Here is a 12,749-nt window from a genome sequence, read left to right on the forward strand (position 1 = left end):
CCTGACCTTGTGATCCACCCACCTCGGCCTCCCAAAGTCCTTAGATTACAGGCATGAGCCACTGCACCCAACCTAGGATTTTATTTTCTTAATCTTCTTATATGCTATATCTAACTTTCTATAAAACACATATGAATAATTTAAATTTTGGAATAATTTTAAATTTTTACTTATTTATTTATTTATTGAGATGGAGTCTCACTCTGTCACCCAGGCTGGAGTGCAATGGTGCTATCTCGGCTCACTGTAACCTCTGCCTCCCAAGTTCAAGCAATTCTCCTACCTCAGCCTCCCAAGTAGCTGGGATTACAGGCATGCGCCACCATGTCCGGCTAATTTTTTCTATTTTCAATAGACATAGGGTTTCACCATGTTGGCTGGGCTGATCTTGAACTTCTGGCCTCAAGTGATCTGCTGACCCCGACCTCTCTTTTTCTTTTCTTTTTTTCTTTTTTTATAATTTTTTTTTTTTAAGCTGGGGTTTCACCGTGTTGGTCAGGCTGGTCTTGAACTCCTGACCTCAGATAATCCGCCCGCCTTGGCCTCCAAAGTGCTTGGATTACAGGCGTGAGCCACCACGCCCGGCCCCCGACCTCTCCAAGTACTGGGAATACAAGTGTGAGCCACTGCGCCTGGCCAATTTTAATTTTTTAAATAAATAAATCGCTCTGGCTGCTCTAGATGGATTACAGGGGCAATCAAGAGTGGAAGCAGGTTGTCTAGTTGATCAGCAATATGCTTTTCAGCATGTTTCCCAAGTCTAGGTGGAAGCCAGATTCCTTTTTTTTTTGAGATGTAGTCTCAATGGTGCTATCTCAGCTCACTGGACTGCAACCTCCGCCTCCCAGGTTCAAGTGATTCTCCTGCCTCAGCTTCCTGAGTAGCCAGGATTACAGGTGCACACCATCACACCCAGCTAATTTTTGCATTTTTAGTAGAGATGGCATTTCACCATGTTGGCCAGGCTGGTCTCAAATTCCTGATCTCAGGTGATCATCCTGCCTCAGCCTCCCAAAGTACTGGGATTACAGGTGTGAGCCACTGCACCCAGCTGGAAGCCAGATTCTTGCTGGAAATGAAGCTCTTCCTTCATGGGAATCCCACATGCATGACCAAAGAGATCTTATGGCTGGGAGCATAAACTGAGGATGTTAAAGGGCTTGATATTATCCGGGGTATTTTGTTGCCCAGAAGAGCTGGGTAGTGATTTGCATAGGTCCGAGGAGCTGCTCAGTAAAGAAGTGTTCGGAAGAGTGCTATCCAGAAGCCTAAGGCAAGGCACCAGGCTTCTTTGAAGTTATCCAAAGGCCCTGCCAGGGAAATCACAAACACACACACACACCCAACATCAGTTACCAACAAGACAAAAAAAAAATGTGCTTTTAAATTTGATCTTAAAACAATTCACACCTGTTAAATATTATGCAGAATAAGTAGAGTTCTAGTAATAAAAAGCAAACTTTGCAGCTTGAGGAATTAAAGTGTCTCAGGAAAACAAAGGGAATGAAATCCCTTAGGAAAGCCTAGTGAAGAAAAATAATGTCAGCTATTACCCTAACTCTGGGAGGTAAGGGAGAGACAGCCACATGGCAGAGAGGAGCAGCCAGCAGCCCAACATAGGGAGAGGTGAATAAAAGGACTCCAACCCCCTGAGTAAGGGATTACATTTTCCGATTGTTGTGAAAAGAATTCCCCTTTCCTAGATAATAAGGCCAATTTCTAAGTGAAGCTCAAAACAGCATTGTATGGGAGGCTCAGACTAAGAAGAGCAAAGTAAATCCCTGGCAAGGGATTAAGACCTTCCTCTCCCCCCACCACCCTACCCTACTGCCTGCTCTCCTGAAGGCCCAGGAGCCAATCCTGTAACGAGAATTATACGAGGGGCAGGGGAAGTGGATGATAATGCTGAAAGACAGAGCATTGAATATTCACTCATCCGAAAATCCCCAAAGACATTCCTTTCTAAGATGATCAGAGTAATTCATATTAGCCAACTGATTTAATGTGCCACACTGACAAACCCTTTCCTAAGAATTTATAGCCTCAACTAAAAACAGTTGTTTGGACAAACTGTCAAACTGCTGTAGGGCCCACTGGACATCTGTCTTTGTGAGGTCAGTGAGGAGAATGACTATTACTTTGAAAAGGCTAAGGGTTTGTTGTTTCCTGCTGCTCCCAGGAGATCTACAGAGTACGTGAAGCCTCAGTGGTTACCATTAGGCAGAACCCAATAGAAGGCCTCGAGAGAGCCGCGTTTAAATTCAGCACTTGCGGGAGACCGGCCAATCACTTGAGGTCAGAGGTTCCAGACCAGCCTGGCCAACATGGCAAAATATCGTCTCTACTAAAAATACAAAAAATTAGCTGAGTATCGTGGTGGGCACCTGTAATCCTAGCCACTTGGGAGGCTGAGGCAAGAGAATCACTTGAATCCTGGAGGTTGAGGTTGCAGTGAGCCAAGATTACACCACGGTAGTCCAGCCTGGGCAACAGAGTGAGACTCCATCTCCAAATAATTAATTAATTAATTAACTAACTAATTCAGTATTTGCTATTCCATTCCCACCTTCTTGGCCCTTGCCTGGATTTCTGTACAGCTCTTCTGGTTCTCTGCTTGGAATTCAGTCCCAGGTTCCTGGCCTCACCAATGTACCCAGCCTCAGCACCAGAATAATCCTCCTCAACACAGCTTTCATTGGGTCCACTTTGATAAGTTCAGGCAGCAGCTAACGCAGAATGGGATGTGGTGGATCAAGCCGTGAGAGCAGAGCCAAAGCTGGGGTGAAGAGAGACAGCTGACCAAGAGACAGACTACCCGGCAGGACAGGAGAGCAAGACTAGGACACTGAGCCCCGCATCACCTGGGAACATGGCGGGCACCGTAAGAAGTCGGGAGGCATGAAAATGTGAGGAATTGGCAGCAAGAATGGTGGAAAAGAGCACAGGATTCACAGGTGTTAATAGATCTAGGCTCACATCCTGGCTCTGTCCCTTCGGAACCTCAGTTTTCTCATGGGTAAAACGACGTATGCATAGCTGCTCCGGTGCACACTGGGATGTGCTTCCCAGACAGCTCCCGGGAGTGAAGGACTTAATCTCCCTCTGCCGGGAGAGCTGTTAGTCCTCTCTGAGGATTGGCTGAAGAACACTGCCCCACCCAAGGTCACGCCTTCTTCCTGGGCTCCCACAGCCAATGACTAAATAATACGGGAGGAACAAATGCCCGACCCCACCCCCAACATGTGGCAACTGCAGGAATTGCCTGCCCCTGAATCCCCCTGGGGTGAAGGCGGGTTGGTGGGGCTGCGTCTGTCTGCTCTTCAGTTGTGCTTCCTAACGCTCCCTTCCATTGTAGAACGCAGGCGCACGGCTTACTCTCTGTCTGAGTCCGCTTCACGGGCAGCCCAGCTTGCCACAGCCATCTCATCCAATCATGAGGTTCCGTGAACTTTTATTTTTTTATTTTTTATTTATTTATTTTTTGAGACAAGGTCTCACCCTGTTACACAGGCTGGAGTGCAGTGGCGCAACCTCGGCTCACTGCAACCTCCATCTTCTGGGTTCAAGTGATTATCATGCCTCAGCCTCCAGAGTAGCTGGGATTACAGGCATGTGCCACCACGCCCGGCTAATTTTTGTATTTTTGGTAGAGATGGTTTCGCCATGTTGGTCAGGCTGGTCTCGAACTCCTGACCTCAGGTGATCCGCCTGCTGCGGCCTCCCAAATCACGCTGGGATTACAGGAGTGAATCACCGAGCCCAGCCCGTGAACTATTAATAGTAAATGTAAAGCATCCGGCCACAACACGTAGTGTAGGTTGAGTATCCCTAACCTGAAAATCTGAAATCCGAAATGCTCCAAAATGCAAAATTTTTGAGAGACACCATACCACAAGTGGAAAATTCCACACGGCAGGCCACAGTGAAAATGCAGGTGTGCAACACAGTTTATTTAACCTACCCGAGGAACAAAGACCCTCCCAGTGCCCTTCAGCTGTACTAGGTGCAGGCTGGACGCAACAAGGGCAGGTTCCCCTCGACGATGTCCCACATGGATCCAAGATCTATTGTGCATTAACTTACTGCATCTTTTTGCTTCCTCTCTGCTCTATGGTATAAAAATATTGAAAGATAACCAAATTATTGAAAGAGGGAAAATTCTTTTCTACACAGTCCAATATAAAAATACTAATGGAGTAACAGAATTACAAAATCATTTTTCGACAACTGATGAAATAATGAATATGAGCACTGAACTTTAATAGCTGCTGAAGCCATTAGATGAAAAGCTGATGAGGAACTTTATAAGGAAGAGATCACAGCAACAATTCCTGAACTCATTTACCCTTTTTTATTTACTTATTTATTTTTTATTTATTTTTTTATTTTGGAGACACTGTCTCAATCTGTTACGGAAGCTACAGTGAAGTGGCATGATCATGGCTCACTGCAGGTCCAAACTCCAGGGCTAAAGCAATCAGAGTCACATCAAACCTAACAAATGTTGACGAATAAATAAAATGTTTCTTTCATATTTAATAATACGTAGTCCTGTCCTAGAACTACAACCCTGTTTTTGATTGACTGACATTTAAAACCCGTAACTTTTATTTCTGTATTCGAAAAAAGAGAACTTTGAGACAGTCCCTAAGGAGGCAATTCGTTTTCACACGTTCTTAAAACATATTCCACACTCCCTGTCCCCTCTGCCCTCCTCCCTCCTCAGATCTCGTTTCTTCGGCCACAAATCTCGCGACAAGTCAAGTTCTCATGAGTTTTCCCAGAAGGCACCGTTCTTCCTCTTTCCCTAAGCGACTTGAGGTGAGTGTTTCTCCTGTGTTGCTCCAAGGGCTCAATCCTCCTGCTATCGTCGCCATCCTGGCCTCGGGGGCGGCAGCCTCCAGGACCCGGTGAGGAGAACTCCCAAGGCTACTAAATCCTCGCTGGTGGCGATGGTTTCTTACGCGGGGGGACGCGGCTGAGCGCCGACTTTGGAAGCCGGTGCCGATCGGCCTCTGCTGTTCGCAGAGAAACGTGATGGGCGGGAGTGAGGACGACCGGGCCCCTCCACTGGTAGGGGCGGGCGGGCGCGGGCCGCCGGTGGTCCATGCCGACTCCGGACGTCCAGTGTCTAGCGGTGAGTGGTGGCCGAATACGCGACTCATTTGTGGCCGCAACGAGGAAAAGTTTTGGGGAAAATAAAGCCGGGTAGAGCCTTTACACGTTTCTACCAGAGTTGCCTGCTGCAGGGCGCTTAACGTGGGCGATAGCCCGAAGGTGTTGGGAGAGACCATGTTACCCGCGCAGCTCTGAGAGTAAAGGGTTTTCTGTAGAGCGGGATTGAGGAGGTGGGAGGGTTGTAGTTGAGTTGTGCCATACGGCTGCGTCGAGTCATTTTACATTCGGAAGATAAGCAACTTGAATTGAAACAGGCTGCCTTTTCTTCCAAAGGGTAGACTGGATTGGTGAGGTCCGTGTGACTGCTTTCATGGAAACAGTGCTGTGATTACTGGCAGATAAAAGGGAAAGAAAGCACTGGATGGAGGAAAGGATGGCTGCGATGATGGCATTTCTTAGGACACCTTTGGATTAATAATGAAAACAACTACTCTCTGAGCAGCTGTTCGAATAATACTTAACACTGAATGAGTTATTGTTAAGTACATATTGACAGAATTACCCTGTATTTGTCTCCAGGTAATCTGTGAAAATGGTTCGCTATTCACTTGATCCGGAGAACCCCACAAAGTGTAAGTGAACAGGAGGTAGATACCTATTTCCTACATGGGGGTTGGCGTAAGATACCAAAAATTAACCAAAGTGATTTTTATTTTCTAGCATGCAAATCAAGAGGTTCCAATCTTCGTGTTCACTTTAAGGTATGCGATTCATAGTTGTGATCCAAGAGTTCCTTGTGTTCCACTCAAAAAGGTAGCTGCAATGATGACTTTCTTAGGACACCTTTGGATTTACCATGAAAATTAATAAATTCTGAGCAGCCACCTTATATTTAGGCATTGATCGTCAGGTATAATGATGTAGAGTTTGTGGAATTAAGTAGAACTACCAGAAAATCATCTGAAAACCTAGTGTGCAGATCAAGATGGGACACATTAATTCTAATAACATGATGTTGGATGTAAACATTTTACAGTGAGTAAATGGAGTTTGGGGGCTAATTTTTCCCTAGCTTCAACTAAGTCTTCCTAGCTTTTACTCACAAGTTTTTTTAATTGCCTTGTCACCAAAAAATATAAATAACTTGACATTTTGAAAAGCTAAAAATTTAATGTTTACTTTAAAAATTAAGCAATGCTTTGACTAGTTAACCAACACTTTATTCTTCATACTTAGAACACACGTGAAACTGCCCAGGCCATCAAGGGTATGCATATACGAAAAGCCACGAAGTATCTGAAAGATGTCACTTTACAGAAACAGTGCGTACCATTCCGACGTTACAATGGTGGAGTTGGCAGGTGTGCCCAGGTGAGAATTCTTAGTTGCCATTTGAAAAAGACAAATTTTATGGAACAGTGATGGGATAGGATAAGAATGGCTAAGATCTATGCTGATCAACCTATTTCTGATTGCTGTAATGACAGGATAGCTTGGATTGATGGTGAAATGAACCATATCCTAAGAAACCTTGATGCTGGGTAAAATAAATTTATCTTGGCTGTAATGTTAATTTAAATCAAGGGAAATGACTGATCTTCTCCATTTTCTTTCAGGCCAAGCAGTGGGGCTGGACACAAGGCCGGTGGCCCAAAAAGAGTGCTGAATTTTTGCTGCACATGCTTAAAAATGCGGAGAGTAATGCTGAACTTAAGGTACCCAAACCATTGACATCCTGTGCAACTTGTGTGGTGGTTTTAATTAATGTTGGCTGTTCAGATTTATGTCCTTGTCTGGTTCTCAGTAATTAACTCATTTAAAATTTTAAAAGTTACTTCCTTTTGTTGTTGTTGTTGTTGTTTTGTTTGTTCTTTTGGGTCCCTTTATGACAAAATTCTGTGAAGATCCAGAAGCATGGTCTGCGGTCTTTCTAAGCCTAACAGTATTTCTATTTTTCTGCTGTCTTTTACACTGGAGGTACTTTACCAAGGGCTTTTAACCCTTGTGCCATACACCTTTTTGGTAGTATGGTTAATTATCAAAATGATAGCTTGGCGGCAGTGGTTAGTATGGTTTGTGGCCTACCTTCATAATGAAGAGCCATGTTACATTTCAGAAAGAAATTGTTTAAACTTTGAAAAAGCTTAAAAGTGACAAACTTATGTTGACAAAACACAAGTTTCTCCATTTTGTATATTACCCATTAGCCTTTTGCATTTGAAGGTCTGAGTGAGAACTGGAATTGGTTTAGGTCTGTATGCCTCTAAACCTTCTAAGCCATGCAGAGAAATTCTGTTTATCATCAAGACTTTGAATGAGACGGAGTTTCGCTTTTGTTGCCCAGGCTGGAGTGCAATGGCGCAATCTCGACTCGGCGCAATCTCGGCTCACCGCAACCTCCGCCTCCTGGGTTCAGGCAATTCTCCTGCCTCAGCCTCCTGAGTAGCTGGGACTACAGACACGCGCCACCATGCCCAGCTAATTTTTTGTAGTTTTAGTAGAGACAGGGTTTCACCATGTTGACCAGGATGGTCTCGATCTCTTGACCTCGTGATCCACCCGCCTCAGCCTCCCAAAGTGCTGGGATTACAGGCTTGAGCCACCGTGCCCGGCCCTCCATGCTTCTTAATGATCTTTGGGAAGGCCACTCACAGACAATGTATTTGTATTTAGCACACTGAGTTTGGTGGCAGTTTAGACACTTAAAGGTGAAGACAGACAACTGCTTAAACATGCTGTTTGAAGAATCAAAGGATTGCCTTTCAAAAATGATTTCATTGAGGCAGGACATTTGAGCAAGATTGGGAAGTTTTTCATTTTTGAGATAGAGTCTTGCTCTGTTGCCAGGCTGTAGTGCAGCTGTGTGATCTTGGCCCCCTGCAGCCTCTACCTCCAGGGTTCAAGTGATTCCCCTGCCTCAGCTTCCTGAGTAGCTGGGACTACAGGTGCATGCCACCACCCCCAGCTAATTTTTGTATTTTTTTTTTGTAGAGATGGGGTTTCACAATGTTGGCCAGGATGGTTTCCCATCTCTTGACCTCCTGATCTGCCCACCTCGGCCTTCCAAAGTGCTGGGATTACAGGCATGAGCCACCGCGCCTGACTAGAATTCATACTTACCAATGATAGTTTGTGGTGTTTTGCTAATTAGGGATGTTCCTGATTTCATTCTCTTCTCTCTAGGGTTTAGATGTAGATTCTCTGGTCATTGAGCATATCCAAGTGAACAAAGCACCCAAGATGCGCCGCCGGACCTACAGAGCTCACGGTCGAATTAACCCATACATGAGTTCTCCCTGCCACATTGAGATGATCCTTACTGAAAAGGAACAGATTGTTCCTAAACCAGAAGAGGAGGTTGCCCAGAAGAAGAAGGTAAATTAGTAGTTGCTCAGTTTTGTTAGTGGTAGTAGAAATATTTGTGGTTGCTGTGATGGCTATCTTAGGACACCTTTGGAATAACCATGAGAGAAAACTATTCTGAGCAACCCTTTCTCCTATCTTATTTTGGCTTTTGTGAGTTTGTTTGTTGACTAATAATAAGTGGTAGCTTTATATTCAATATATCAGGCCCATATGATTATCTGCTTATGGCTCCACTTAGATGTACATAGCCATTTCAAAACGGGTCCTCTCCCCAAATCTCAGAACCTTGTGATTTTGTACACTTCTCATTACACCTAATGAACTTAGGTTCTATTGATTTTATTTTTTAAGTATTTTGCTCCTTAGTCTTTAACAACTAGGTTTCCTGCCTCCAGAATAAGCTGTAGTCCTCCAAGATGTACTATGGGTTTCTCCAAGAAACTTAATCTATTTTCCTTTCCCCAGATATCCCAGAAGAAACTGAAGAAACAAAAACTTATGGCACGGGAGTAAATTCAGCCTTAAAATAAATGCAACAAAAAGGAAAAGAATGTTGGTTGTCTTTATTAAGTGTCCTTACAAGATGGATCAAATGGGGATTTTTAGGATTTGAATTAGAAACACAGATTATTTACCCTGTACCATTAAACATTTTCATGGCTGGGCACAAGTGTCTCATTTCTATAATCCCAGCATATTGAGAGGTGAAGGCTGGCTGCTTGAGCCCGGGAGTTCAAGACCTGGGCAATAGGACAAGCCTGTCTACAAAAAAAAAAAAATTAACTAAAATTCACTGAGTGTGATGTCACTTCCATGTAGTCTAAGCTAATTGGGGGACTGAGGTGGGAGGTTGCAGTGAGCCCTACTGCACTCTTAACCTGGGCAAGACAGAATAAAACCCTGTCTCAAAACAGAATAATCCAGTGTGTGAGTATACCATTTGATCATCCCCAACTGGAAATGGCTCCATTGAGCATTGCCTTTGTCATGACAGCAGTCAGGCTCAGGTTTTGAAGCTTTTTTGAGTAACGATGCTCAACCTGTATCATTTCATGAATTGATAAACAGGTTTGGTTTTTGCTGTTAGAAACGATGCTACTTTAAACCTTTGCAGATTTTTTGTTTTTTCATTTCTCGGGTATGTACTGGACTGGAACTGCTAGATCATACGGTAACCTGAATAAACATCTGAGGAACTTTGAAATATTTCAAAAAGGCTGCACATTACATTTCAACAGCAGGGTGTGAGGGTCCCAGTTGCCATGCATCGCCAACATTTACTGACATCCTAGGTGGTGTCCACTGTTTAGTATAAAATGATTTAACTGCTATTAAACAACTGATGTATAAAGTTGGCTTTAGTTAATGTTTGCCTGCTCTGCCCTTGAATTTAAGAAACTCGCAAACTGCCTTGGCCACCTTCCCTGTGGATGCCACGCCATTTTCACAGGCATCATCCTTTGCCGAGGCAGTGTTCTTAATTTTAATCCTGCGTTCCGAGTCGGGGAGTTGTCAGGCGAGGGTTTCCTGCCGGAGCGGAGCTCTGATTTGGGCACCTGGGAAGCGCAGGACGCAGCGCCGGAAGCTACGCCGCGTCCAGCTGGGCGACACTGTTGCGTGCTCTGTGGGCTGACGCAGGCGCACCTTTGTCATTTCCGTTGGAGGCTCCCATTGGCTCTGCTGCGGCTCGTCCCTCCCTCCGGAAGTGCGGACATTGTCAGCTCCGCTTCCGCGGTCGCGGGTAAGTGTGTCTGGACTGCCGGCTTGCGGTGGGCTTGAGGGGCTGCTCCGCAGGCCCAGGCGCTCGCAGAACCCTAGCCAGTGCGCAGCCTCCTGCCTCCCGCCCTCCTCGGCGCTCTGTCCCGCCGGCTCCTGCAGTGCCCGCCTTCGCTCTCACGGTACCTTCCTTCCGCAGGGGGGCCGACCCGCCATCCCCGGCCCTGCGCCTCTGTCTGCATTCCTTGTTTACCACCCTTGTCCTCGGTGCTTGCATTGGCCTCTCCGATACTTTATATTGGTTTTGTTCTTTTCCGTGAGCAAGTATTGTTGGTTTCACATCCCTTATATGACCTTCACCGTTAGGCCTCTTTTCTCTTCTCTTTTCAATCATTGTCTTTGACTTAATCTGTCTCCCTTCCACCCACCCTGCCCCGCCCTCCCGTCTCCAGCAAGATGACATGCTTAACTGGATGAATTGAAGGAAGGTGGCTTTCTCTATTATGCCTGCCCTGTTTCAGATGGAGCCTCAGACTTTTCCTGTCTCCTCTATTGTTTGGACTTAAGTCGAGAGAAAGAAGATTCCTGCAACAGCTTTAATCCGTTTTACTTGCTTGGTTGGCTTGGAGAGAATAATTAAAATGATAATACCTCCTAGCCACCTTCTAGACTTTTCTGACCCACTTTCCACATGTGTGAAGTAAAATATCTTACCGAGGAATTATTATGAAGATTAAAAGATAAGATACAAGTAGGCTTAATTCTGAAGAGAACTAAAAAGTCACTTAAATGCCATAATTATGGCCTAAGTGATGAGTAGTATTTGTTCTTGAGAGTTTATTTACACCATACTGTGTGAGCTTGCTTAAAACACAACTATAGGAGTAAAAATGAATCTTTATGATGGAGGGCCTGTCAGTCACTAAGCTAGTACTGGTAGCATTGCCAGTTGTTTTGAAGGGGTTTGGTTGGTTTGAAACTTTTGGTAAAAGGGAATAATATGACTATGTGGTTTTGGAAGAGGAAAAGCCAAGAACATTGAGGAAAACAAGAACTGGAAATAATGGTCTTAGCCAGCCCTAATTACCGGTTACCTCTGTGAGAACTTTGGACAGGTTACAACTTTTGGATTTATTTATTTATTATCTTGAGACGGGGTCTGTTTGGCCCAGGCTGGAGCACAGTGGGCTGTCATAGTTCACAACAGGCTTGACTTTCCTGGGCCCAGGCGGTTCTCTCCTTTCTCAGCTCCCCAAGTAGCTGGGACTACAGGCATGTGCCACCACACTTGCAAATCATTAAAAAAAAAAAAAAAATAGGCCAAGTTTCGGTAATCCCAGCACTTTGGGAGGACAAGGCAGAAGGGTCACTTGAGTTCAGGACTGAGCAACACAGTGAGACCTCATCTCTACTGAAAATTTAAAAATTAGTCGTGTGTGGTAGCATGGGGCTTTGGTTCTAGCTACTCAGGAGGCTGAGGTATAGGGATAGCTTGAGTCTAGGAGGTCGAGGCTGCAGTGAACTCTGAACACAAGTGGCATGTTTGAGCCACTGACTTTAGCCTGAGCAGCAGAGCAAGACCTTGTCTCAAAAAAAAAAAAAAAAAATCACTGTTGCCCAGGCAATTTTTTTTTTTTTTTTTGAGGTGGAGTTTTGCTCATCGTGCAGGCTGGTGTGCAATGGCATGATCTCGTCTCACAGCAATCTCCGCCTCCCAGGTTCAAGTGATTCTCCTGCCTCAGCCTCCCAAGTAGCTGGGATTACAGGTGCACGCCACCACACCCAGCTCATTATTTTTAGTAGAGGTGGGGTTTCACCATGTCGGCCACGCTGGTCTCAAACTCCTGACTTCAGGTGATCCACCTGCCTCATTCTCCCAAGTGCTGGGATTACAGGCGTGAGCCACTGCTCCCGGCCTCAATTTACATTTTTGTTTATAGCTCTTGCTTGTAATTCATTTCAAAGACATATTCAGATTGGATTGTCTATACCTCTGTTCACCTGTATTGTGAATAATTTTAAAATGTCTTAGCATAGTCATGGTGCTGACTCATTTGCCAGCAGATCCTACTTAATTTACAATATTTTGAAAAATACTTAGCTCATTTTTAGTAGAGACGGGGCCAGGCTGGTCTTGAACTCCTGACCTCAAGTGATCTGCCTACCTCGGCCTCCCAAAGTGCTGGGATTACAGACATGAGCCACCCCTCTCGGCCTTAAAATAAGATTTTCTTTTTTTTGAGATGGAATCTCACTTTGTGTCAGACTGCAGTGCAGTGGTGCGATCTCGGCTCACTGCAACGGGGTTTCACCATGTTCGTCAGGATGGTCTCGATCTTCTGACCCCATGATCCACCTGCCTCAGCCTCCCAAAGTGCTGGAATTACAGGTGTGAGCCACAGCGCCTGGACAAGAATTCTTAACATGCTAACTTATCAGCATTATGCACTGTTTGAAAGCTTCTTTCTTTTGTACTTTTTAAGGCCCTCCATCCTATTCTAGATGATTAAAAAGTCTTGTAAATTTAAGAGATCTTTTGTTTTTTTTTT

General features: G+C 44.9%; 2 protein-coding genes, 1 long non-coding RNA gene and 3 other non-coding genes across 11 annotated transcripts in view; 5 read left to right on the forward strand and 1 right to left on the reverse strand.

Moving 5' to 3' along the window:
* Positions 1 to 3,113, reverse strand: part of LOC108305103 — a 38,688-nt gene extending 35,575 nt beyond the window's left edge. The window contains exons 1-2 of the long non-coding RNA XR_001825559.2: positions 2,862 to 3,113; positions 2,567 to 2,726 (exon numbers count right to left, since the gene is read on the reverse strand). This is a non-coding gene — a long non-coding RNA (uncharacterized LOC108305103). The remainder of the gene's footprint in view (positions 1 to 2,566; positions 2,727 to 2,861) is intronic.
* A 1,623-nt stretch (positions 3,114 to 4,736) lies between these two features.
* RPL17 (ribosomal protein L17) lies at positions 4,737 to 9,032 on the forward strand. 4 transcript variants are annotated; one of them, XM_017529646.2, is made up of 7 exons: positions 4,737 to 4,821; positions 5,698 to 5,750; positions 5,839 to 5,879; positions 6,355 to 6,489; positions 6,735 to 6,833; positions 8,302 to 8,493; positions 8,950 to 9,032. In XM_017529646.2, the coding sequence occupies exons 2-7, from the start codon at positions 5,711 to 5,713 to the stop codon at positions 8,995 to 8,997; spliced, it is 555 nt and encodes a 184-aa protein (XP_017385135.1). In that variant the 5' UTR covers positions 4,737 to 4,821; positions 5,698 to 5,710; the 3' UTR covers positions 8,998 to 9,032. The 4 variants fall into 4 exon arrangements, with proteins under 4 accessions (XP_017385135.1, XP_017385139.1, XP_017385138.1 ...); XM_017529650.1 differs by lacking the exon at positions 4,737 to 4,821 and adding an exon at positions 4,892 to 4,910; XM_017529649.1 differs by lacking the exon at positions 4,737 to 4,821 and adding an exon at positions 5,119 to 5,137.
* LOC119471416 lies at positions 5,556 to 5,621 on the forward strand. The gene has a single exon (XR_005200460.1). It is a non-coding gene; the product is annotated as a small nucleolar RNA SNORD58 (small nucleolar RNA).
* Positions 5,936 to 6,000, forward strand: LOC119471414. The gene has a single exon (XR_005200458.1). It is a non-coding gene; the product is annotated as a small nucleolar RNA SNORD58 (small nucleolar RNA).
* LOC119471415 lies at positions 8,544 to 8,607 on the forward strand. The gene has a single exon (XR_005200459.1). It is a non-coding gene; the product is annotated as a small nucleolar RNA SNORD58 (small nucleolar RNA).
* A 1,111-nt stretch (positions 9,033 to 10,143) lies between the features above and the next one.
* Positions 10,144 to 12,749, forward strand: part of CUNH18orf32 (chromosome unknown C18orf32 homolog) — a 6,843-nt gene continuing 4,237 nt past the window's right edge. Inside the window, exon 1 of one of the 3 annotated variants that reach the window (XM_017529652.2) lies at positions 10,144 to 10,225. The gene's annotated coding sequence lies outside the window, so the exon portion shown is untranslated. Of the gene's footprint in view, positions 10,383 to 10,416; positions 10,521 to 12,749 lie in introns of those variants that run through there. The other 2 variants (XM_017529651.2, XM_017529654.2) reach the window with 2 other exon arrangements.

Source organism: Cebus imitator, unplaced genomic scaffold (genome assembly GCF_001604975.1).
Source record: "Cebus imitator isolate Cc_AM_T3 unplaced genomic scaffold, Cebus_imitator-1.0 Scaffold60, whole genome shotgun sequence".
Taxonomy (NCBI): domain Eukaryota; kingdom Metazoa; phylum Chordata; class Mammalia; order Primates; family Cebidae; genus Cebus; species Cebus imitator.

Excerpts from the sequence above, each read along its gene's own strand:
- RPL17 (XM_017529646.2), top strand. The coding sequence starts at position 5,711 with ATGGTTCGCTATTCACTTGATCCGGAGAACCCCACAAAGT. Across the intron at positions 5,880-6,354 it reads ATCTTCGTGTTCACTTTAAG|AACACACGTGAAACTGCCCA; the intron begins GTATGCGATTCA and ends CTTCATACTTAG. Across the intron at positions 6,834-8,301 it reads AGAGTAATGCTGAACTTAAG|GGTTTAGATGTAGATTCTCT; the intron begins GTACCCAAACCA and ends TCTTCTCTCTAG.